At 44.8% G+C, this 23964-nt stretch overlaps 1 protein-coding gene across 1 annotated transcript in view; it reads left to right on the forward strand.

Annotated features, from left to right (window-relative positions):
• The first annotated feature begins 6629 nt into the window (after positions 1–6629).
• Positions 6630–23964, forward strand: part of ATP6V1C2 (ATPase H+ transporting V1 subunit C2) — a 31397-nt gene continuing 14062 nt past the window's right edge. The window contains exons 1-4 of the mRNA XM_074991271.1: positions 6630–6834; positions 8351–8510; positions 10334–10401; positions 15506–15591. Coding sequence (XP_074847372.1) covers positions 8382–8510; positions 10334–10401; positions 15506–15591 — 283 coding nt within the window. The 5' untranslated portion in view covers positions 6630–6834; positions 8351–8381. The remainder of the gene's footprint in view (positions 6835–8350; positions 8511–10333; positions 10402–15505; positions 15592–23964) is intronic.

Below are 23964 nucleotides of genomic sequence, written 5' to 3' on the forward strand. Positions count from 1 at the left end.
GCGTTATTTGCCATCCCAGGAAATCTTTAGGACCTGATCATTCTCATATTTGGGTCATTCAGTATCATAAAAATGTGTATAATAAGCTACCATTGAAAAAAGGCTTAAATATGTCAAAACACGGTTGCTATCATGTTTCCTCCAGGCAAAATGCAGTGTACCCAGTGTGGTTATCATATCATTTGTCAGCCTAGGTTTTCTCCCCTCTACATCTGGGTGGGCAAAATCAGTCCTGGGGGCCAGATCTGGTGACGGAGGCACTGGGGTATGGGAAAATGCATCTCAGCAGAGCTGAACACATGGACTGCCCCTCCTCCCACTCCACGCATGTCCCCCACCACGTGGTGCATGGTGGAGGTGGCCCCTGCAGCAGTTTCCCCAGCTGCGAGGCTGCTTGGGCCCCTGCACAGCCACTCCTGCCTGGAGCTGTGTGGCTCCTGGGTCCCAACACAGTCCCGGAGGCTGTGGCCCAACATGGCTCCTGCTGCCCTGGCATGCCCATGGACTCCCCAGCCTGGAGCGGTGCCACCCCTGGGACCCCAGTGACCCCAGATCCAGTGGCAGCAGCTCCAGTGACTTGCCAGAATATACAGCTGACGTGGCTGGGGATGCCTGTCTTGGGGGGGGGGGGCATTCATGGGGAGGGGCTGTGGCAAATATGAAAGGATCATAACCACAAATATGGTGATCTTTGAAATACTGCTGGGCTCCACTACACTAAGCATTTCTTTCCAGCCCACCCAGCTGGTTGGTAGAGCTATACTTACAGCCAGCAGCATGTTTGCAGCTGCCCCATCCCCGCCTTGTTCCGTCTGCTGCTGACCTGCTTATGTGATTCACCTGCTAGTTGTACAGAGGCGGAGGTGGTGGAAGGGAAAGGGTAGTGCTGAAGTCAGAGAGTGTCCCTGCCCCTTTACCCTATGTTTGTAGAGCAGGGAATGGGGAGAGGGAGACAAACAGTAGAGCTGCTCCAGCCTGAGGCCTGGTCTACACGAGATTGAGTCACACTGAGCTGACTTAGGCTGTCTGTCTAAACAATCAGTCCACACTAGAGGGTCTGTTCCACCAACTTTAAGGGCTCCTAAGGTCAATTTTGTTGCTTCTTTTCATGAGTCTTAAAGCCAAATTTGACTGCCCTGACAACTTTAGGGTAGTGAAGATGGAGCGTTGTGAAACTCAATGTTCTTGGCTTCCTGGAGGTGTCCCACAGGGCCCCATTGTGACCACCACTTTAAGTTCCACTGCTCTCCAGGTGTGCAGGAAACAGCCTGGGAAAATTTGCATTTCATTTTCTGTTTGGCCAGCATGGTGAGCAGAGCAGGCAGCACAACTCAGCAGCACATCTGGCCATAAATTCCCAGGCTCACAGATGACCTCCAGCACGGAGCGTGTGGGAGATCCAAGACCTCATTACTGTGGGGGGAGGAGGGAGGAAGATGGGCTGGCAGAACTACAAAGCAGCAAAAGAAATTCAGACATCTATGCCAAGATCTCAGAGGGCATGGTGGAAAAGGATGCACCAGGGATATCTCAGCAGTGCTGCATGACAATAAAGGCGCTCAGACAAGTGTACCAGAAGATAAAGGAAGTAAATAGATGTTCTGTGTCATCGCTGCAAACCTGCCACTTCTATGAGGAGCTGCATGGAATTCTAGGGGGTGACCCAACCACTGTCCCCAAAAAGCCTGTGGATACTTCCCAAGAGATTCCTCAGGAAGCCTCTGGCAACAATGGGGAAGACATGGTGGATGAACAAGAGGAGGAGGAAAACAATGGTCAGCAGGCAAATGGAGCAGCTGACCAAACCAACAGGCAGGAACTATTTTAAATGTTGGATCTCATCCCCTCTTGCCAGGATGTTTTGCAGCTAGACTGTGATGGCACGAAGGGCACTTCTGATGAGTTCTTATTTTTAATCATTCTGCCAGTGGGTCAGGACAATTGGGTGTGATCTGTGGCGGGCACTGTACCTACACAACCAGCATTAAGCTATGATACCACAAGCTGCTCTTCCATACTTCCCCTCCTTTCCCTGAGCTCCTGGTGGAAGAGAAACTTTCACTGTCCCACCATGAGAGCCACACTCACACCCTCGAGGAATAGTGACGGAGAGGTAGCCATGTTAGTCTGTATTCTATCAAAACAAAACAGCAGTCAAGTAGCACTTTAAAGACTAACAAAATAATTTATTAAGTGATGGGCTTTTGTGGGACAGACCCACTTCTTCAGATCATAGCCTTACCAGAACAGACTCAGTATATAAAGCACAGAGGTCCAAACATTTTTATCAAGGTTGGCAAAGCAGAGGGGCAGCAGAAACGGGGGTGTGGGGTGGGGAAGTTAAGAGTTAGATAAAACAGTGTAAAAGAGTCTTTGTAATGGGCCAGGCAGTTGCTGTCCCGGTCCAAACCACGTGTTAATGTGTCGAATTTGAATATAAAAGACAATTCTGAGCATTCTCTCTGTAAATGGTTGTTGAATTTCCTTTTCAGTAAAAAACAGACTTTCAGGTCACTAACAGAATAGCCCACTCCATTAAAGTGCTGGCTGACGGGTTTGTCTGTTAGGAGTTTTTTGATGTCTGTTTCGTGTCCATTCATTCTTTGTTGAAGAGTGTTTGCAGTCAGTCCTATAGACATGGTGTGTGGGCATTGTTGGCACATGATGGCATATATGATGTTAGCTGAGGAACAGGACAATGTGCCCATGATTCTGTGAATAACATGGTTAGGTCCAGTGATGGTATCTCCAGAATAGATATGTGGACAAAGTTGGCAATGAGGCTTGTCGCAAGGAAAAGTTCCAAGATTAGTATTATGGTGGTATAGCCTGTGGTTGTTAGTGAGAATCCGAATAAGGTTGAGAGATTGTCTATAGCCTTGAGGAAGAATGCACAAACTGAACAGCCACGACTGCCCCTCATCCCTTCTCTTCCCTAGGTTCCTAGGGAAAGGAAATTCTCAGTGCCACAGCCTGGGAGGGGGAATGCAGTAACCATAAGGGTCACACAGCCCTGATAGCAGAAGCTGCACTGCCATGTCTGTCCCTCTTCCCTGGGCTCCTCGGGAAAGGGAAACTGTCACTGTCCCAGCAAAGCGGAGAGGGGATGTATGCGGTCACTGTGACTATCAAAGCCCTGAAAACCACTATGTCACTACCCCTTGCAATGTGAACAGCTGCTGAAACTGCTTTTGGAATCACAGGTTTGAAAGCATGGCCCAATCTGTTTCTTACCATAACTGGAAGTAAACCAAGTCAAGCAGGGCCCTTAAGATCTCTGTCTAGTACAAGCAGCAGAGAAGATGCTTAAAAGCAAAAATTTGTCCTTGTATATAACACTTCCCTGTTGCTTGCCACAGAGGCTTTTTCATTAAATTACTTTGTGTTGTGTTGTAAAACTTATCTCATCAGCATTAAATGTCTCTCTCTAATGTCTGGCCTTCACTTATGTTTTGTTGCAGTGTGCTCAAAAATGAGCTGTGTGACCACCCTCCAGCTGTTAGACTGGCACAGAGCCAAAGTAGAAACGAACACAGGGAGATATGTTCCTAGAGCACATGGAAGTCACCCACATGGACAGGACACAGGCAAATGTGTGGAGCAGACCCACGCTGGAGGAGAGGAGTGTGGATCAAGAGGTGAGGTGGGCAGTTCAGGAGGAGAGGAGAGCACCTGGAGGCCGTTTCTACATATGCCACTTTCTCCAAAATTTTCAGGAAGAAAGGGCCTCTGGAAGGAGGATTTCCTTCCGGAAGATCCCCCAGGGGCTGCACTTCTACACGCTGTTATGGAGTCCGGAAGAGCTTCTTCCAGACTCCAAATCATGTGACCTTATCCTAGTGAGGTGCTGGGAATTTACATCCACGCCTCATTAGCATATTTCAGGCCATTTATTAGCATGCCACTTTCGTGTAGAAATGGCCAGAGAGTGCAAAGTCCAGACCTAGGAAAAGATGTTGACGCTGATGGTGCAGCAGACATTTTTCCTGATGTGTCTGGTTACAGGCACACAGAGCCCCACTGCAGCCCATGATGAACCACGTGTCCTCACTGTGTTCCAAACCCTTCCCACACCGCAGGAACCCAGAATGCAAGTTCAAAGGCAGCTTTCCATTCCACTCCCAGAGATGCTTCTCAGAGCAGAAAGCTGATTTTCCCCACCTCTAATGGCAAAACACCACTTGCCCTTGCTTACTCTCCTGCAATGCCCCTGCCATGAGCTTCTTTACTGGGCACTACATTTTGTCCCCTAAATAAAACCAATTAAGATTTCAAAACCAGTGTCGTTATTGCTTATGTTGCCTGGGGTTGGCAGGGCTTTACAGGGTTTACAGACCAGCACGTAGCATACAGGGGGCACTTCCTTAAGGACAACAGACATGACTGTCATGTCACTGTCTGGTCATTCATAAAGCTGTTTTAAGAGTCTCCCTGATTAGCAGTGCCTCTCTCTGTGATCCCCTTATTGCCCAAGTGTCTGGCTGCTTATGCCAAGTGGCCAAGTGATCTGCCTCGGCTCCCTCAGCCTGGCATGAAATTTCCTCCCTTACTTTCCCATAATTTATGGAGCACACAGCAGGCTGCCACCACCATGACAGGAATGTTGGTTTTTGCTTTTCTTCTGAACCTGGCTTTTAAATGGGCAAATGCACATTCTACTATGATCCTGCACTTGTTCAGCCTGTAGTTGAACTGCTCCTTACTATGGTTCAGGTTGCCTGTGTGTGGCACCATGAGCCAAGGGTGCCAGGGTTAAGCTGGATCTCCCAGGATCACTGTCTCCACATCTCCTATGGTAATTTTCTGGTCTAGGAAGAAAGTTTCATTCTGCAGCTTCCTAACAGACCAGAATTGCATCATGCACCTTTCCTGACCATCTGATGTTGATGGTGGTGAAATGGCCCTTATGATCCACCAACACCTGCGACACCATGGAGTTATCCCTTGCAGTTTATGTACCCTGTAGCAAGGTGCCAAGATAGGAATGCGTGTTATATCTATCACCATGCCACGTTTATGGAACCCCATCACTGCAGAACCATCCACTGTCTCCTGCACGGTTCCCAGAGTCCCTGTACTTCGAGCAGAAAGGTATTGATTGCCTTTGCTATCTGGATCACAGCAGCCTCCACTGGAGATTTGCCCACTCCAAACTGATTGCCCACTGACCAGTAGCTGTTTGGCACTGCAAGCTTCCACAGAGCTGTGGTCACTCACGTCTGAACTGTCAGAGCAGGTCTCATTTGGGTATTGCTGAGCTTCAGGGTGGGAGAAAACAATTGGGAAAGTTTCATGCAAGTGGCCTTATGCACTCAGAAGTTTTGTAGTCACTGCTAATCATCCCAGACCTGCCAAACAATGCAATCCCACCCATCTCAGCTTGTTTCAAGGCACCAGAATCAGTGCTGCAGTGTGCAAAACATTGAGCGCAGCTAGCAGCTCCCCATTCCGACTCTCCAGTGATCCACATTTGTTCATGCCTGTGTCCTCCTCAGAGATTTCTGAGGCTGCTAAGGCTCTTCATATACTACAGCACAATGCACGAGGTGCTCACGATACTTGCCACAACAGTTTGAAGCTGGATGGGTTCCATGCTAGCCTTGCAATGGCTTCTTCCAGGTACCAGTGAAAAAAGGGTGCCCAAACACGGTTTGTCATTGCCCTTCCAAAGGGAGGGGGTGGAAATAAGTGCGCTATGGGAGACTGATGACACACCTAGAACACTGTGGCATCTTTTTGTCCCATCAGACGCTGAGAACTTAACCCACAATGCAACAGGGCAGCGGGAACTGTGGGACAGGTACCCATGGTGCATTGCTGACAAAATCAAAGCTGCCCACCCTAATGCGGACGCACTCTATTGCCTTCATTTGCCACTGTGGACATGCAGCCTTGACTTTACAAAAGAGGGTGCTAAAAATTGACCTTAACAAATTCAGGTTAATCTCCTAGTGTAGATGTCCCCCCAGGCATGAATGGGAAGTGACTCACTCAGGAGCACAGAGCAGGGGAGGGGAAGACAACAGAGAAAGGCAGTTTTCCCTTAAAGAGACAGAGGGTGGCTTCTCTCAGAATCTTACTCAGCAGCAGCCATCCCACACACCTTGTGTCACTTGCACACATACCCAGTCTGTGCCACACACACACAGTCATTGTCACATTTAGACTGAAGCACACAATCTTTTTGTCTCTCTCTGTACTCTGCAGCTACAACCCTTCTGCCCAAGGCCCCATCTCCTTTGTTAGCTCAGTACATCAGTTAATTGTATCAGGTGTCCTACCTCACACTGAGCTATTGTCTTTCACACCTTATCCTGGGGCTGGGAGCTGAGATATACACCTTCCAGCCAGGAACAGCACCCTTCTGCCACCTGCACAATATTGTAGCAATCACTGAAGGTAGCTCACCATAGTTGTAGTAACTTTTACCCCCGATCCTCACTTTAGTGTGATTTCCCCTTCTGCCACTTTTCCAGGGGCTCAACTTGTTCACCAGGTCCCCAGTTCTGCCTGTCTGCTCTTCTCTTTCCCCTCCTTCCACACGGTTTATCCTGCTTGCACAAGTTCTGCCCATCCTTCCCCTCCCATTCAGATAGCAGAGAGAAGTATTACAGTCAGGGCAGGTCCTTCAGAAGATGTCACTGAGCACGGTCAGATTACTGGAGCGTACTCAGCAGCAGGAAGCAGAGTTCTGACACCACATCTGAAACTCTTATGTTCCCTTGCAAGCTGCACGGAGCAGCTAGTCCAGAACAAGCCATCGTTTTCACCAGTGGACGCTCAGGGCGCCAAAGCCTCCTCTCTCAGGGAATGACAACTCCCTTCCAGCACAAGGTAAAAGAAACAAAGCAACTGAGCGATAGCATCTGGGAGTATGAGTTTGGGAAACAATTTATGCCCTGGGTCTTTTATATCATTTTAAGTGATACAGTGTTTTTGTTAAATGAGTCTCTCTAGTGCCTTGTCTCAGAATCTTAAGAGTCATTGAATAAGTGCATTTATTGTGATGTTAGCTAGTGAGGCAAATTACAACAGGATGTGTTAATAGTAACCACTTCTGTGTTCTAGGCTCTGTACAGAACCTGTAACTAAAGCTGTCTGTGCCTCAGGGAGTTTATATTCTAAGGGCTGAGTGAGCAATTCTTGTGATCTCCGAATTTGCAAGGACCTGTGCGTGCATATGAATAATTCTTGATTAAGCCCTAAAGAGACGATCAAACTAGTTATATCCCTCTTAGGACAACCTGTGAACAAGGGCAAACAAATCTAAATAGTTCAGTTCACTGCAGGAAGTGTTATTGGAGGGTTCTTTTAAGATATTTTTATGAAGGAAAAAGTCTCAGTGATCTCTGTGTAACAGACAGGGAAATTCTCTTCCCACCTGCTCCATTTGTTCTTTTACTCTGAACTGTTCTGTAAGGAATGACGCACTTTCTCATTCTCCTCTACATTTTTTCCTGCAGTTTGCATTTTGAGTTGCTAAATATGTTGTATTGACTGACATTGTGGACTAGGGATTTGAGACAATTTTCCCCAACTCCCTTCTCTAAATATAAGTTACGCAGTTGTGGAAATTGATCACCATAGCTGTGGCATTTTCTGACTACCTGAAAATTCAGAAAAGCATTGTTTGTATTTTTTTGTTAATTTACAGTTTACTTTTCCTTTTCTACATGACCACCATAGTATTGAAGTTTCTTAAGAGGCTGTGTTTAACAATCAGAAACACATAGTATATTTGGATTTTTACAGCCTACAAAAGGCTCACTCTTTCTTCCCTGCCTCATGGATGCTAAACAAAAAAGCAGTCATGTAGCATTTTAAAGACTAACAAAATAATTTATTAGGTGCTGAGCTTTTGTGGGACAGACCCACTTCTTCAGATCTGAAGAAGTGGGTCTGCCCCATGAAAGCTCATCACCTAATAAATTATTTTGTTAGTCTTTAAAGTGGTACATGACTGCTTTTTTGTTCTGTGAAGATACAGACTACTATGGCTGCCTCTCTGAGCCAATACATGGATGCTGAGTTTTCCATTGACTGCAGCAGAAGCAGGATCTGAACCTTAAATCTGATAGGGGAGGGTACACTATCATGGAGATTTAATTTTACAAAACACTTCCTCTCCAGAAACCAGATAAAACAACTCTGGGGGAGGAGGAACTTTTGCTGCCTGTTCGTGACATTCAGAAGGTCACATTCAATTTAGGTTTTCAAGTGAGGGCACTGCAATGGTCTTTAACTTATTTATAAAGTTAGTTGGGATGGATAATCTCTCTGTCTATATAATGTTTCATTGTACCTGGACTCAGTGACAGGGGAATACTTGTCTTCTTATTTGTGGCTTTAGTGATCAGGAGTGAAGAGAAAGACTAAAAAGCATGTCGGAGTTCTGGTTAATTTCTGCACCAGGGGACAAAGTAAATCTGCAGGCCTGGGAGAGGATGAACACCGTGACATCCAAAGCCAACCTGTCCAGTAACAATAAATTCCTCATCCCAGACCTCAAGGTAAAAGCAGAAAGAAAGGACTCCGTTTGGGTGGTATAACAAACAAAGAGAAACCTTTCCTTTTCTTTAGGGGGTACAAATAGTACAAATGTTGAGAAATAGAGGAAAATTATGTAGGAAATACAATGAAAATTCATTTGAGACAGAAACGATCAGAAGGGAAAAAAGGGCTTTTGAGGCTGCCTGCCCACTCTTTATTGTACTGTAAGGATGTCTGCAAGGAGTCGGGTATACCAAGGGTGGCTAGCCAATTAAATGTGCTTTTTGATCTCTGGTGCACTCTGCTTGCTATTTACCCAGGCCCTTTGCAGCAGTATACCATTACACACAATAGGCTCACTACCCCATCAGGAGTAGTAGGGTATATGCATACTTGGCAGCATGCTAATGAGAAGCTCAGTGAAGAAGGGAATAGACAGTCTCTATCATACATGTCACTCTGAGGAAACTAAGAGTTGTGTGCACATTTGAGTACGATAATGAGCTTAATTTCTCATAGGCAGATAGATAGTTACACTTTAAATTTCAATCCATTATTAATCCTTATTTTTAAAACTCAATCTGTTACAGCAGTTCCACTCACTCCATTGAAATCAATGGAGTTACCCTAGATTTAGGAACAGATGCTTTGAGGGAGCAATTCAGGTTGATGATGTGCAGCATTTCTAAGGAGAAGTTTAGAACACCTGGGAATCTGATCCTAAATCCAGAGGAGCCACTAATCATCTACAAACCGAATTACTCCAGATTTCTACTGATGTAGTGTAAATCAGTTGGGTCTTCAGGGTGTTAAAGCACTGAAATGAAAAAACCGACTATGCAAAGCAGGACTTTAAGAATGGGGCCAGCTTTCCAAATACAGTTGCCTACTATAAGCCATATCTTCAGCTGGTGTAAATTAGTATATCTCCATTGGCTTCAAAAGAGATTACGTTAATAGATTTCAGAGGAGTGGTGTTCCTTGCAAGCTGAGTGATTGAGCAACCACCCGGGAGACATTCACATGCCACCCAGCAGATTGTCAGAGCACCCACAGTGGGCATCACTTATTTTTACTGGTGGTGCACATTTACACATGCCTTGGTACACATAACAAAATTTATTCTGCCCATGGATGGGAAAAAGTTAGAGGGAACACTGGAGGGGAACCATGCCGATTTACATCAGCTGAAGATGTAGCTCTGTTATGTTTATAACCATATTTTGGCTGATTTGCTTCCACTCAACTCTTCTTCTCTCTTGGTATGTCCCTGCAGTACAGTCCATGATGATGAGCTGGCAACATGACAATAATAGATTCAGCAACAGACTGATGTCATAAACATAAGAATATGACTGTAGTGTAGGATCATACAAAAAGGAGAAGCTGGGCTTGGAGAAAGACATGGTCTTTAGTCATAGCAGATGGAGAACACTGACAAACATTGCTCAAAAGCTTTCCTGTTTTCCTGTAAATACTGTTCCTCCTCCCACACCAAGTTTGTTCCTGTGTGTATGTACTAATCTCTTAAGTGCTTATGAAAATATAGTGTTTCATTAGTGAAATGTCCAGTCTTTTCTATGGTATAATTCAGAAATCAAAAAGAGAAAGGAAGAAATCAGTACATGCTAATGCATGCAATTTTCCCCTTTATAAAAATGGCTTTTTAGTCTCAATTTGAAAAAAAAAAGGGCTCTTGCTGCTATTTTCCATTAAGTGAATAAAGTTCTACCATCTCTGCTGATTTTATAATTGCTATGGAGAAGTCACTACTGAAAGCTATGACAGCATATGCCTTGCATAGGTTTGTGTACATTTAATTTATTTATGGTCCTTTGCACAGGTGGGGACATTGGATGCTCTTGTTGGTCTCTCAGATGAGTTGGGAAAACTTGATAGCTTTGCTGAAAGGTAAAATAGATGTTATTTACTGCATACAAGCGAGAAACTGACATTGTTTTCACAGGACACAGTGTCCTTGTATTCATCTACCCCTAACTTGTCTAAACCTGGTTCTAGAACTCAATTAAAGTTGACAGGTTTGGCTTAACCCTTGGTTCACCTATAGTGGGTTACTACATACATCAGGGATAATATTCTACATTCCTTAATCAACAGGTCCACTGAAAAACAGGCAGTTCTGTAGCACCTTAAAGACTAACATATTTATATATTAGGTAATGAGCGTTCATGGGTAACTTTCAGTTTTGCTCAGGTAACGCAGCAGGAATGGGGCCCTTTTGCAGAGTTTGTTTGAAAGGTAACCCTGACTAAGGAGATAGAAGTAGGAAGGAAACTCTATTGAGAAATGTAGGAAGTTTTTAAATGCAGACACTCGGATGAACATGGCAGAATTTTCAGAGTGAAAAGCCCCCACTGTCTCTGTCCCCCTCCATGGAATATTTCTCAAGAGATTTCATTCCCTGCCCAGTAAGCAGCAGGAATTTTTAGGGTAAGGTTTGTCTAACCAAGAAATCTGAGTCCTCCACAAGCCCACTTCACGTTTCCGGGTCCGATTGTTGAGCCCTTATTCCCACTGAGGAGCAGCACATGCACAAAGATCCGCAGGGATTGTCTCTATGGGTCTCACTTGTGTGAGTGAATGAGTGACAACTCTACGGCCTGACCGTTGGGCCAAATCGCACCTGAGCACCAACAGGCTGCGTCATGAAGGAAGCAGAGAGGTGACAAGGAATTCTATGGCACAGGACAAGATTTCACATGTTGAGCCAACCAAACTTGCTGTTGCGTGCCTTTTTTTTTTTCGCTGTGCACAACGCTCACAGTCATTGTTCTGGCAGTGCCAGCAGCATTTGCACTTGCTCATGTAAGGGCTAGTCATGCCCCTTTTCTCCACAAGCAAACTCTTTTCAGGCTGTTTTTCCAGCTCAACTGTGCATTTGCCACCTGACAGGATTTTTCCAGCAGCTGAAGCTGTATGCAGGGCTACTTGTGAGAGGGTATGAAGGTTTCTTACAACAATGCCAGATGACTAGTTAAGCCCATCAGAGCAAATTGATTCCTGATGTCAGTGGAGTGACAACAGGGCTGAATGTGGATCATTGTTTTTAATCATTATACAGGGTAGATCATGGATGGTGATTATAATAGGCCAGGGAGGCTCAACCTGCCCTGGCACAGCCACTGCCATGGGCTGCTGTTTGTGGGGTTTTACTTGTTATTATGTGCCAAGGGGGTTCTGGGGCAGCTAAGAAGGCTGTGTCTGCGATTCAACTTCTCAGGTTCATCAATAATCTTCCTGGATTCAGTGTTCTTCCAGTGGGCAGCTGTGGAAAGCATGCCACCATTCCCTTTCACTGTCCAGTACTGCTCAGGCTGGCTCACATGGCACTGCTCAGGCGGCTGGGGCTTGGGCTGCTCAGACTGGCACAGCTGTGGCCACCTTTGGCTGGCCAGAGGCTGGAGCTGCTCTGGCTGGGGCTGGTCAGGTGGGGGGATGGGATTTCTATGATCTGAGAACCTGTCTGGCTATGGGAAGAGGGTCTTCAAGACTCTACCACAGGGGCAGCAACTCATGCAGAAGTTAGTTTCCCTGAAGGTGGTGCCCACCCCACCATCTGTGTTGCATGTACCCTTTCCTGCTTCCCCAGCCTCTTGGCAAAACAGAGCTATTCAATGCCCAGTTCGCTGAGCTGTCCTCACCCTTTCATTTTGGAGGTGGCAAAAGAAATCAGATTCTCTCCCCAGAATTGTTGAACAGTGAATGGCCACAGTTGTGGGGGTGTAGAGTGGTCAAGAAAGTGTGTGGGGGGGTGGGGGGGAAATGTGGTTTTCACTGTGCTGTCACCAGCTGTAAGAATAAAGACAAGGGTACCACTTAAACAAGTGAGCCAGTGTCCAAGCTACAGCAGTTCAGTCCTGTTTGGATCTGATTGTTGGTCAGAACCACTTTGGTCCTGATTTTCAGAGGCACTGAGTGAGTATGGTGGTTCTGAGTGCTCAGTCCTTGATAAAAGCCCTGGAGCTTCTGCTATGCACAGAATTATTTCAGTGTATGTAGAAATACAAGGTGTCTTCATCCCTCCTCTGTGTTTGTCATTTGCTTTCGTTTTCCTTATCTTAGCATCAGATTCTGATCCCTTACTGAGTAACACCTCACTCCACAAATGGTCCCATTGATGTCAGCAGTCCCACTTGTGAAGTAACATGATACCCATCATGAGCTAAGGAATTAGGATCAGGCCCTTACATTATAAGACCTTTGGGGCATGGCCTCAGTATATTTGTTTTGTAAAGCTCCTGCCTATCAGTGTGGCTAACTAATACCCAGGAATTAAACTGGTTTAAATATCCGGCAGCTATGTATAATATCAGAGCAAAGGGTGAGCAGAGGAAAAGATTAGTTGATATAATTGCATGAAGACCTTAGCATTAGAAATACAAAAAAAGTATATGTTTTGTACATTGTAGAAATAGTCCAGGTGGTTTTTGAGAGTAGATTGTGTAATCCAAGGGTTAATTTACTAAGCACACATGCAACAGTGAACAATCTACAGTTGGTTATTAGTGACAGTCTATGCAAATGAATTGGACATTTACATTCCTGCTCATTGAAAGGAACTCCCTGCTCAACTGTTGTTAGATAAACAAATGCAAGAACTGCTGGTTATAGAGAGGCAGCACAAACCTGTCTGCACTACTTCCCACTAGGACTGCAGAGAAGGGGCAAGAGTTATCAGGGTCTCCTGTTTCCACGTACTTTTATTATTTATTTGCACAGCAAGAGAGAGTGTTTTTCCATGTCGTTGCAAGATAGCGTGAGGCTCTGATGCTTTTCTGATTGCTCACACCTGACACGTGCCTTTACTCAGGGGTTCACCAGCATTTTCATTTTGCAAGGCGCAGAACACATCCACATCCACGGATTTCAAGGGCTGTTGTGGAAGGAACCTTTGCAGAGTTGGTTCTAGAGAAATCCTGACATGACAAGATCCCTGTGCAGTCCTTTCCCCCTCACCCATCTACCTCCAGTCCACCTGGGCACTCTTCAGTTCTCAAGATAATCATTCCGCATGTCATTTGAAAGGGAGCTGGCAGATTACATACATTGCCACTGCTCAAACCATTCCACTATCATCCTTTGGGCCTGGCTACTAACTGCTATTTAATGCATCAGTGCTTACACATCCAGAGCTGGGTAGTTTTCTGTCAGGTGATGACACTGCAAACTGCTTTCATGTGCAACGTATTTGATTTTTCTAACCTGTTATAATAAACTACACCAGGGTGGCCAACCCGCAGCTCTTTCAAGTATTAAATGTGGCTCCTCCTTGGAGCTGTACACTGGGAGTCCTGTTTGCCACTCTGCACAGGCACCCCAGTGCTTGGTGTGAGAAGCGGCAGTGGTGGCTCTGGTGAGTTGCCAGCATTGAGTTAGAGTTGGGGGGAGGAGGAGCTGGGGGTGCCTAGCTCTGGAGGAAGGCAGGGAGATTGGATTAGATGAGGGAGAAGCTGAGGGTGCCTGGTTCTGGGGGAGGGGAGAGAGATGGGGTTAGAGTGGTGGGGAGCTGGGGGTACCTGGCTCTGGAGGATGGCAGGGAGATGGGGTTAGAGTGGTGGGAAGCTGGGGGTACCTGGCTCTGGGGGAGGGCAGGGAGATTGGGTTAGAGCTGGGGGGAGCTGGGGGTTCCTGGTTCTGGAGGAGGGGAGGGGTATTGGGTTAGAACAAGGGGCTGGGAGTGTCTGGCTCTTGGGGAGGGCTGCAGGATTGAGCTACAGTGGGGAGCTGGGGGGTGTCTTGTTGTGGAGGAGGGGAGGGGTATTGGGTTAGAATAGGGGGCTGGGGTGCCTGGCTCTGGAGGAGGGCAGCCACACATAATATATTTATTTCTATCTATCTATCTATCGCTCACTTGCTTGCTCAATAGATAGATAATACCCGGCTCTTTGCACTCTATCCGTGGCTCTTAGTCCCTAAATAATTGGCCACCCCTGGGTTACACTATGGTTATTTTAAAATAATACAGTTCATAGGTTCTGATTCTTATTACTCAAATAAGAGGCTTCACTGAGACAGGTTTTGCTTCAGGTTACCTCCATGACAGAGGAGTCCAGGAGAGTATGGCACCATTGCTTCCTAGCACAGCCCTGTGAAGGGGCATCAGAGGATGAGGAGCCAGGTGCTGCCATGTCTCTCAAACAACCAGAGGGAAAAAAACCCTAGATTGGAGGAAATAGCTGTGTTGTAAATGAGCCAGAAGGGTTGGTAGGGGGTTCAGGGAACTGGGCCACAGACACAAGGCCTCTTTGTAGTGAGCAAATCTCCAGGTTCCTGCATATGTTGTGGAAACTGTCAGTTTAGGAGTCTGGAATTGAGAATCCTCAACAGAAGTAGAATCTGGAGGAAACTCTGTGAGAGTAATTCTGCACTCCCCCCCAGCTACCTGCCATGGGTATTTCTGCAGGAGAGGAGCAGTTAGGCCCATTCTTCAGTGGAAAAATACATACGGGTGCAACTTTGCTGTACAATAGGAATTTGTTTTCATTCCCAGAAAGCTTTTTAAATTTTCAGGCGCTATGGAAAATGATTTAGCATTCTATGAAGCATTTCTTTTCGTTCTAGTTGCATATGTTTTTAATTCAACTACTGTTATTCTGGAATACTCAGTATGTAGAAGACAGCCCCTTGACCATACTTGAATTTTATGCACGCACACACACAATTTTTTAGGATTAAATCTTTATGCATGAAGTGTAGTATATACACATGATGCCAGATCCTAATCCCAAAGAAATCAATTGCAAGATTCTCTTAGATTTGAATGGGACCAGGTTTTATCATAGACTAGAGAGCGTTCACAGAATACGGTATATTTAGAAATGAGCAGAGTAGTTATGTAATATATAATAGGTCTTTTGTTTATCCTTATTTGAAAAAGCCTCACCTTGGACTTAAGTTGTATGAGTAGCTCCTTGTTAATCAGACAATTGTTGTAACTGTCTTACCTTCAATTAGATTATGTCACTGACAAAAGTTTCTTTTGTTACACCTAAGTGTAATAAAGAAAATAGCACAGTACATACGAGAAGTTATGGAGGACTCGAAGGATAAAGTCCAGGAGAATCTTTTGGCCAATGGAGGTAGGTGTTGTGAATAAGAATGTTGTTATTCATTGATGCTTTCTGTATCTATGTTAAAATTTGAAGTAGGATTAAAATACATATTTTTTTAGTTGGGGGAGCGGGAAATTCCGGAATACTTTTCTAAAACAGATCTTCCACAGACATTATTATAAGCTTTTTCCAGTTTATTTCAGTTTCATTTCTCATTTTCATTGTCCAGAGTAAATTTTCCATTTCAGAAAGAACTTTTATTAGGCAGTGGAGGGGAATAGAATAGAAGATAGGTGTCATCACCCCTCACTACATGAACAGCTCACGAGCCTCCGTGGACTGTGTGGTTTTTGGCCAATGAACATAAATCTGCTCTGACTGACTTAAATGCTAGTTCATGACATTAGTTAGGAAAGGCATAAATGCCTTTCATTCTTAGGCCTGGTCTACACTAGGGATCAAAGTCCATCCCAGATACACAATTTTAGCCATGCCATTAATGTAGCTATAATCGACATATCAGGATCAACTTTGTTTCCTGGTGTAGATCAGGGCTCTTCGGGCTCGCGCTGATGTCCCTTACTCCATGTGGCAGCATGGAGTGCCAAGGTGGACAGCCAAGCCCAAAGATTTCAATTTGGCTGCGTCTTCACTGTGGATTGATCACGGCACGTTGGACCCGCAGTAAGGCATGGTCTACATAGGGATCAAAGTCAATCTCATATAAGCAGTTCTATCCATGCCATTAGAGTAGCTAGAATCAAAGTATCAGGATCTATTTTGCTCTCTGGTGTAGATCAGGGCTGTTCAGGCTCACATTGACATTTCTTACTCCATGCAGCAGAATGGAGTACCAAGGTCGACAGCCGAGCCCAGAGAGATCGATTTTGCTGCATCTTCACCAGTATGGTAAAATTGAACTTTGGTGGATCAATTGTGGCATGTCAAACCTGCACTAAGTATAGATATACCTCAAGTATAGACATCAGAGAGAAGGAACTCTCTGGTAACAACAGCTTTACCTACCTGTCAGCGACATAAGAGGACAAGCTGGTCAGCCTAAGAGCCAGAACTTTCAGAGTCATTCATCTTAGAATCATAAAATCATAGAACACTAGAACTGGAAGGGACCTCAAGAGGTCATAGAGTCCAGTTCCCTGCCCTCTTGGCAGGACCAAACACCATCTAGATCAACCCTGATAGGTGTCTATCTAACCTGTTCTTAAATATCTCCAGCGATGGAGATTCCACAACCTCCCTAGGTAACTTGTACCAGTGTTTAACCACTCTGAAGCCGTGTCTACACGTGCACACTACTTCGAAGTAGCGGCGCCAACTTCAAAATAGCGTCCGTCATGGCTACACGTGTTGGGCGCTATTTTGAAGTTAACTTCGATGTTAGGCGGCGAGACATCGAAGTCGCTAACCCCATCAGGGGATGGGAATAACGCCCTACTTCGACGTTCAACATCAAAGTAGGGAACGTGTAGATGATCCGCGTCCCGCAACATCGAAATAGCGGGGTCCGCCATGGTGGCCATCAGCTGAGGGGTTGAGAGACTCTCTCTCTCCAGCCCCTGTGGGGCTCTATGGTCACCGGGTGCAGCACCCCTTAGCCCAGGGCTTCTGGCTGCTGCTGCTGCAGCTGGGGATCCATGCGGCATGCACAAGGTCTGCAACTAGTTGTCGGCTCTATGTATCTTGTGCTGTTTAGTGCAAGTGTGTCTGGGAGAGGCCCTTTAAGGGAGCGGCTTGCTGTTGAGTCTGCCCTGTGACCCTGTCTGCAGCTGTTCCTGGCACCCTTATTTCGATGTGTGGTACTTTGGCGTGTAGACGTTCCCTCGCAGTGCCTATTTCGATGTGGTGCTGCCCAACGTCAACGTTGAACGTCGATGTTGCCAGCCCTGGAGGACGTGTAGACGCTATTCATCGAAATAGCTTATTTCGATGTCGCTACATCGAAATAAGCTATTTCGATGTAGCGTGCACGTGTAGACGTAGCCTGACAGTTAGGAAGTTTTTCCTAATGTTTAATCTAAACCTCCCTTGCTGCAGTTTAAGCCCATTTCTCCTTGTCCTATCCTCAGAGGCCAAGGAGAACATTTTTTCCCTCTTCTCCTTGTAAACCTTTTTGAGGTACTTGAAAACCACTATCATGTCCCCTCTAAGTCTTCTCTTTTCGAAACTAAACAAGCCCAGTTCTTTCAGTCTTCCCTCATAGCTCATGTTCTCTAGACCTTTAATCATTCTTGTTGCTCTTCTCTGGACCTTTTCCAATTTATCCACATCTTTCTTGAAATATGGTGCCCAGAACTGGACACAATACTTCTACTGAGGCCTAATGAGTGCTGAGTAGAGCGGAAGAATGACTTCTCATTTCTTGCTCACAACGCTCCTGATAATACATCCCAGAATCATTTTTGCTTTTTTGGCAACAGCATCAAACTGTTGACTCATATTTAGCTTGTTGTCCACTATGGTCCCTAAATCCCTTTCTGCAGTACTTCTTCCTAGACAGTCGTTTCCCATTCTATATGTCTGAAGCTGATTGTTTCTTCCTAAGTGGAGTACTTTGCATTTGCCCTTATTAAACTTCTTCCTGTTTACCTGAGACCATTTCTCCAGTTTGTCCAGATCATTCTGAATTATGAGCCTATCCTTCAAAGCAGTTGCAAACCCTCCCAGCTTGATATCATCTGCAAACTTAATAAGCATACTCTCTATGCCAATATCTAAATCATTGATGAAGATATTGAATAGAAATGGTCCCAGAACAGATCCCTGTGGAACTCCACTTGCTATACCCTTCCAGTGTGACTGCGAATCATTAATAACTACTCTCTGAGAACGGTTATCCAGTCAGTTGTGTACACACCTTATAGTGGTCCCATCTAAGTTGTATTTGCTTAGTTTATTGATAAGAAGATCATGTGAGACCATGTCAAATTCCTTACAGAAGGAGAAACTAAGGTTCATTGCCATGCCCAAAGCCACCAAGAGGGTCAATTTCAAAGCTGGAATTAACATTCAGCAGCTTCTGACTCCCAGTCTTGTGTTCATATCATTAGCCTATGAGTCTCTCAGTTGTGTGCTCTCCTTGTGTTTTCTTAGGGTTCAGTGTGCTACCACAGACATATAACAAAAAATCCTTACATACCAGAGGAATACAATGGCAGTTATACTCTGCGGCTACATCTACATGAGAGGGTCTTTCTGGCAAAACTGGGCTTTTGTTGGGAAAAACTGCAGAGCATCGAGATGCAAAATGCACTTGGTTAACAGTTTGTTGACAAAATCTGATACATCCACCAGCAGCATTATACCTCTCCCCACTCAGTTATAATGCCTCTCTTGACAGTGTTCCGTCAGCAAAACAGCCGTGTAGATGCTCCAGGGCCCTTTTGTCGACAGGCAGGGCTTCTGCTTCACTGGGCAGCCCTGTCTGCAGAACTTCCAGTCAGCTGTTCTGTTGAGGGCTGGGCAGTCTGGTTGCTCTGTGTCGACAGAGCGGATTGCTCTTTCAATCTGCTTTTATGTGGAGACGCAATCTGTCGACAGAAGTTTTGCCAGGAAATTCCTTCTGACAGTGACTTCTGTCAACAGCGGTTTCTTGTGTAGGTATAGCCTGTGTGTTCCAATTTTAAACAAGTAGTTTAGCTTTTAACTCTTTGCACTGCTTTTTTTCCCCAAAACCCTGTAGGAATAGTGTCGGGGTTTCTATTTTAAAAAAGCTCCTCTTGCATGTAATAAAATCTGTGTCTGATGAGTCAAATTCTGAAAGTTTAATAATCCCACTGATTATGTTTCAGGACTGAAGAATAAAATGAAGTGTCTAAAGAGTATGTTGAGTATTGACTGTTGCTGTGTTTTACCAAGCATGCACTTGAGTGTGTTGATACTGTGATGGATCTCTCAGTCTGGTTGTAGGGATACAGTGATCAGGTTATGAGGGATTTCTCAAGTAACAACCTCGTAGCTCGATCACGGTATCCCTATGACTTAGATAACAACAGGTTTAACACATTTTCTTCTTGTATTTCTTCATTTTACCTGTTTTTTCTCCTCTAACAGTTCTGCATGCATCATATACGTGGAAATGAGTTGGCTGTGCAAAATTTTTACAAACATGTATGTTGATGATCAAGATCATTCATTTCTTTCTTAAACTAAGGCAAGGAGTACTTCCACCTTTCAAAGACTATTGCAGCTAAAGAGTTATCCTTATACATTAGGCTGTCACACTTTTAGACATCATCTTCACATTATCTGAGATAAATATCATCCCCACTTCAGAGTGGGAGAAAGAGAAAACCCAAAATTAAGGACTTGCCCAAGACCATAAAGCAAGACAGCATCAATGCTTTAACACAAGAGTCCTGCTTCCCAGTCCCATTTCCAGACTACTTGATGATAATGGGCCAAATTTTCTTTTCAGTTACAGCCTTGCAGTCCCACTGATTTTAGTTGGGTCGTGCATGTGGTTGATGGTAATGTGCCCCAGGGTTTCTGAATTCATTGAGCTTAAGGCCAGGAGGGACTATCGGATCATTTAGTCTGATTTCCTGTCAATCACAAGCAACAAAACTTTATCCAGCCACCCCCATACCAATCCAACAGGCAGAATTAGACCAAACTGTATTTTAGCCCTGAAAATGGACTACATCACAGTAGTGGCTTGTCTACATTCATGTGGCGAGTACTGGGAACACCACAATCCATCATCTTTTAGTTTAGTCAACAGAGATACATGGAGTTCATTGGAGCAGAAACCAGTTAGTATTGGATAGGCAGGATACACCTTTTAGGAAAAAACAAAATAAATTGGCTCAAGGGAACAGTAGAGCCTCATAACAGCAGGAAATGCCTTCTTGCAGAATAATTACATTAACTCCAAACACCATGGGGTAAAAATAAAGCTTTTCTAAACGCATTTGGACAAAATCTGCTGTCATTTATAGCAGCATTGAGTCGAGGTGACTCCAGTTTTACAACTGTGATCTATAGTAGAATGATCTCCAAACTCATAGGAACAGCAAGAAGGGATAAAAAAGGGGTGGAAATACAGGTACATTTTTTCAGAATTAAGCAGAATGGAATAAAATTATTATTGAAGTTGTGTGAATATTTTACAGCCAATAATTTCCTTGAAGGATTTAGCCTATAGTCTGTCTTTTGGCTCATGGAGTGCCTACAGCAGCTGGATTGTAAGCACTTCAGGGCAGAATATGTCTCTTTTTGTGTTTGTACAACAATCCAGCACAATGGGGCTCCTGAGTCCAAGTCATGTCTCAGGCGCTACCGTAATATAAATATTACTACTATGAGCAGCGATTTTTCTCAAAGATGTTCAGTATTTGAATTAGTTTTTTGATGCCCTTTCTCTGACCATTGGATTGATTGTGAACAGTTTTCTGCAAATATTTGGTATGCAACAGTGTTCCCTGTAATTTACACACTTGGGTGACCATCCAGGAGAGATTCAAATGCCACCTGGCTGATTAGTAGCATGCCCACAGCTGCTTACAGCTGGTAGTGTGTGTTTCTATTGGTATAGCACATCCACACATGCCGCATAAAATTTATTCTGCATATGGATGGAAAACAATTAGCAGGACCACTGGAATAGAATCATACAATCATAGAACACTAGGACTGGAAGGGACCTCGAGAGGCCATGGAGTCCAGCCCCCTACCCCAATGGCAGGACCAAGTACTGTCTAAACCATCCCTGATAGACATCTATCTAACCTGTTCTTAAATACCTCCAGCAATGGAGATTCCATAACCTCCCTTGACAATTTATTCCACTGTTTGACCACCCTGACAGTTAGGAGCTTTTTCCTAATGTCCAACCTAAGCCTCCCTTGCTGCAGTTTAAGCCCATTGCCTCTTGTTCTCTCCTCAGAGGCCAAGAAGAACAAGTTTTCTCCCTCCTCCTTATGACTCCCTTTTAGATACCTGAAAACCGCTATCATGTCTCCCTCAATCTTCTCTTTTCCAAACTAAACAAGCCCAATTCTTTCAACCTGTTTTCATAAGTCACATTCTCTAGACCCTTAATCATTCTTGTCGCTCTTTTCTGGACCCTTTCTAGTTTCTCCACATCTTTTTTGAACTGCGGTGCCCAGAATGCAGTATTGACACTTTGTGTCGGTATGGGAATTGTGTTAACTTCCTAGGGGGATAAATGCAATTCATGATCAGGAGGAGGGACTTGTAAAACTCAGGCAGGGCTTTGAATCTCAGGGGGTGCCTCTACACTAGGAATGAACTTCGAAGTTAGGCACTACTTTGAAGTAGCCACCAGAGAGTCTACACACATTTTCCCAAGCCCAACTTCGAAGTCCTTACTTCTTTCCCGAGAATGGAGTATTGCCCTGCTTTGAAGTTTAACTTTGAAGTAGGGCGTATGTAGACTCTCAACTTACAAGCTGCTTACTTCGAAGTTCTTTTTGTGCTGTAGACACATCCAGGGATGAATAGCAGGTTAAACAGCATCAGAAGAGGTAATGTGTGGCCCAAACAGGAAATGAAGACTGCCCTGGAGTGTCATTCCAACCACAACTGGACACTGCAATTGATTGGCTGGAACACAGAAAATCAGCATGTGCCATCCCAGCTGCAAAGGTGTGGTCAGGTTGTTTGGCTCATTTGGTCGCCCCAGAGTGAGGGGTCTGGTGGGAGGTTTGGGAAATAGCATCTCTCTGCTGTATCAAGCACCATCCCATTGCAAAGGAGCCCAGTTCCAAATAACTAGTGCACATCAGCTTAACGTTCACCTTTGGAAGTACTAGTGTGAGTGAAATGCAGACACAGAGGGCATAAACAGGGTCAGAGTGACTGTCTGACCTTGTGGAAGTTTGTGTTGACCTTGCTACATTGACTATCTAAACTGATTGACACTATCAGATCGTTCACAGACTGTGTGGGTAACAACCAGAGCTCATCTCTTACTTCTGACAAACAGAACCAAGCGGAAGGCCTATGACTTTAACATTCCAGGTTTTCTCTCCTGCTGCTCAAGCTAAATCCCAGTTTTCCCCCTCAAGCACTCGGTGAGCCAGTGAAGATCACACTGAGTCTTGCAGATTTACAGTAACCAGCATAGTACCTGCTCTAAGACGACTTTGAAGTCAGTTAACCCGGTGAGGAAAAGTCACACAGACGTGCATCTCGGTTTCCACAGAGACACCTGTGAGGCTGTTTTATCATATCCCACCGCGTATGGCTGGAACCCATAAGATACAGTAGTTAGAACATGCATTTCCTTAGGAAGGCAAGTCTGATTGTGTGCATGTTTGTTTCCTGACCTCCGTCTCTAGGAGAACCATCAGAAATGTGTTTTAAGAGGCATCTGAATGTGGGGCAGAAGGTGATTTGGTGAATAAGAATAGGGGGGTATTCCAGACATAACAGAGGAGCGTAGAAGGGGAATGTCAACCCTGGCATCACTGGTTGATCGTAGATGATAGGGCAACAGAGAACATAGAAGGAGGCCAGGTTAGATGTCTGGACAGGGTAAAGAGAAAAACTCTGAATTTAATCTATGGAGTGTTTTGGCTTGTTTGCCCCAGTGATGAGATTGGTAAAGTCTTCCTGGAACTTCTGTCTTCTGTGTGTTTTCGTAAGCAATTTCCACATCATTATTTGCAAGTAGGTCTCTGCTGTATTCAGGCTGTGTTCATCTTGCCAAGAAAAGAAGATATAAGTTGGGCTTGTCATCTGTAAAGCTTTGCTTTTTACTGTACAAAGGGAAGAAACAAACACTGAAGTGACTGTAATAGACATCGTACCTCTCCAGCACAGAGATGCATCCACTACCTCACTTTCCTTCCAGCTGCTAAGCTGATTTGGCATGTTGGCAATTTGGCCCTTCACCTTCTCAACTAAATCTCTATTACATTCAGCAAAAGGGGGTCTTATATAGTCCCGCCCTTTTTCCCAAGATGCCTTGTTATAGGCTGCAGTCACATGATACTTCTGGGGAAATACAAAACCCAGAATGACTGTCCTCAAAGGCCAGAATTTGGAGCAAGGATGCCTACCCACATCATAACACCCGCATAAATGCAGCCTACCTCCACAGCAGAATAAATATTAATGTGTGCTTATAAGCTAAATCCACAGCTCTTCAAATGAACTTTTGATGGGACACAATAGAATTTTAATGCCCCATCCTGATGTCATCACATTATGACATGGCATGAAGACATGTGAGCATCTCATTAGACAGATGTGCATAAAGACAATTCTACACTGAGGTAACACCAGTGTACTACTTTTCTGGGCTGTCTTGTGCAAAAAATTGCATGTTTCATAACATTTGGCATATTGATGAGAGAAAAGAGTCATTTTGTTTTGCATTGTCTGCTCAACCTTTGAAGGCATCAGACACTAAAG

Source organism: Carettochelys insculpta, chromosome 3, assembly GCF_033958435.1.
Source record: "Carettochelys insculpta isolate YL-2023 chromosome 3, ASM3395843v1, whole genome shotgun sequence".
In the NCBI taxonomy this organism is placed as follows: Eukaryota; Metazoa; Chordata; order Testudines; family Carettochelyidae; genus Carettochelys; species Carettochelys insculpta.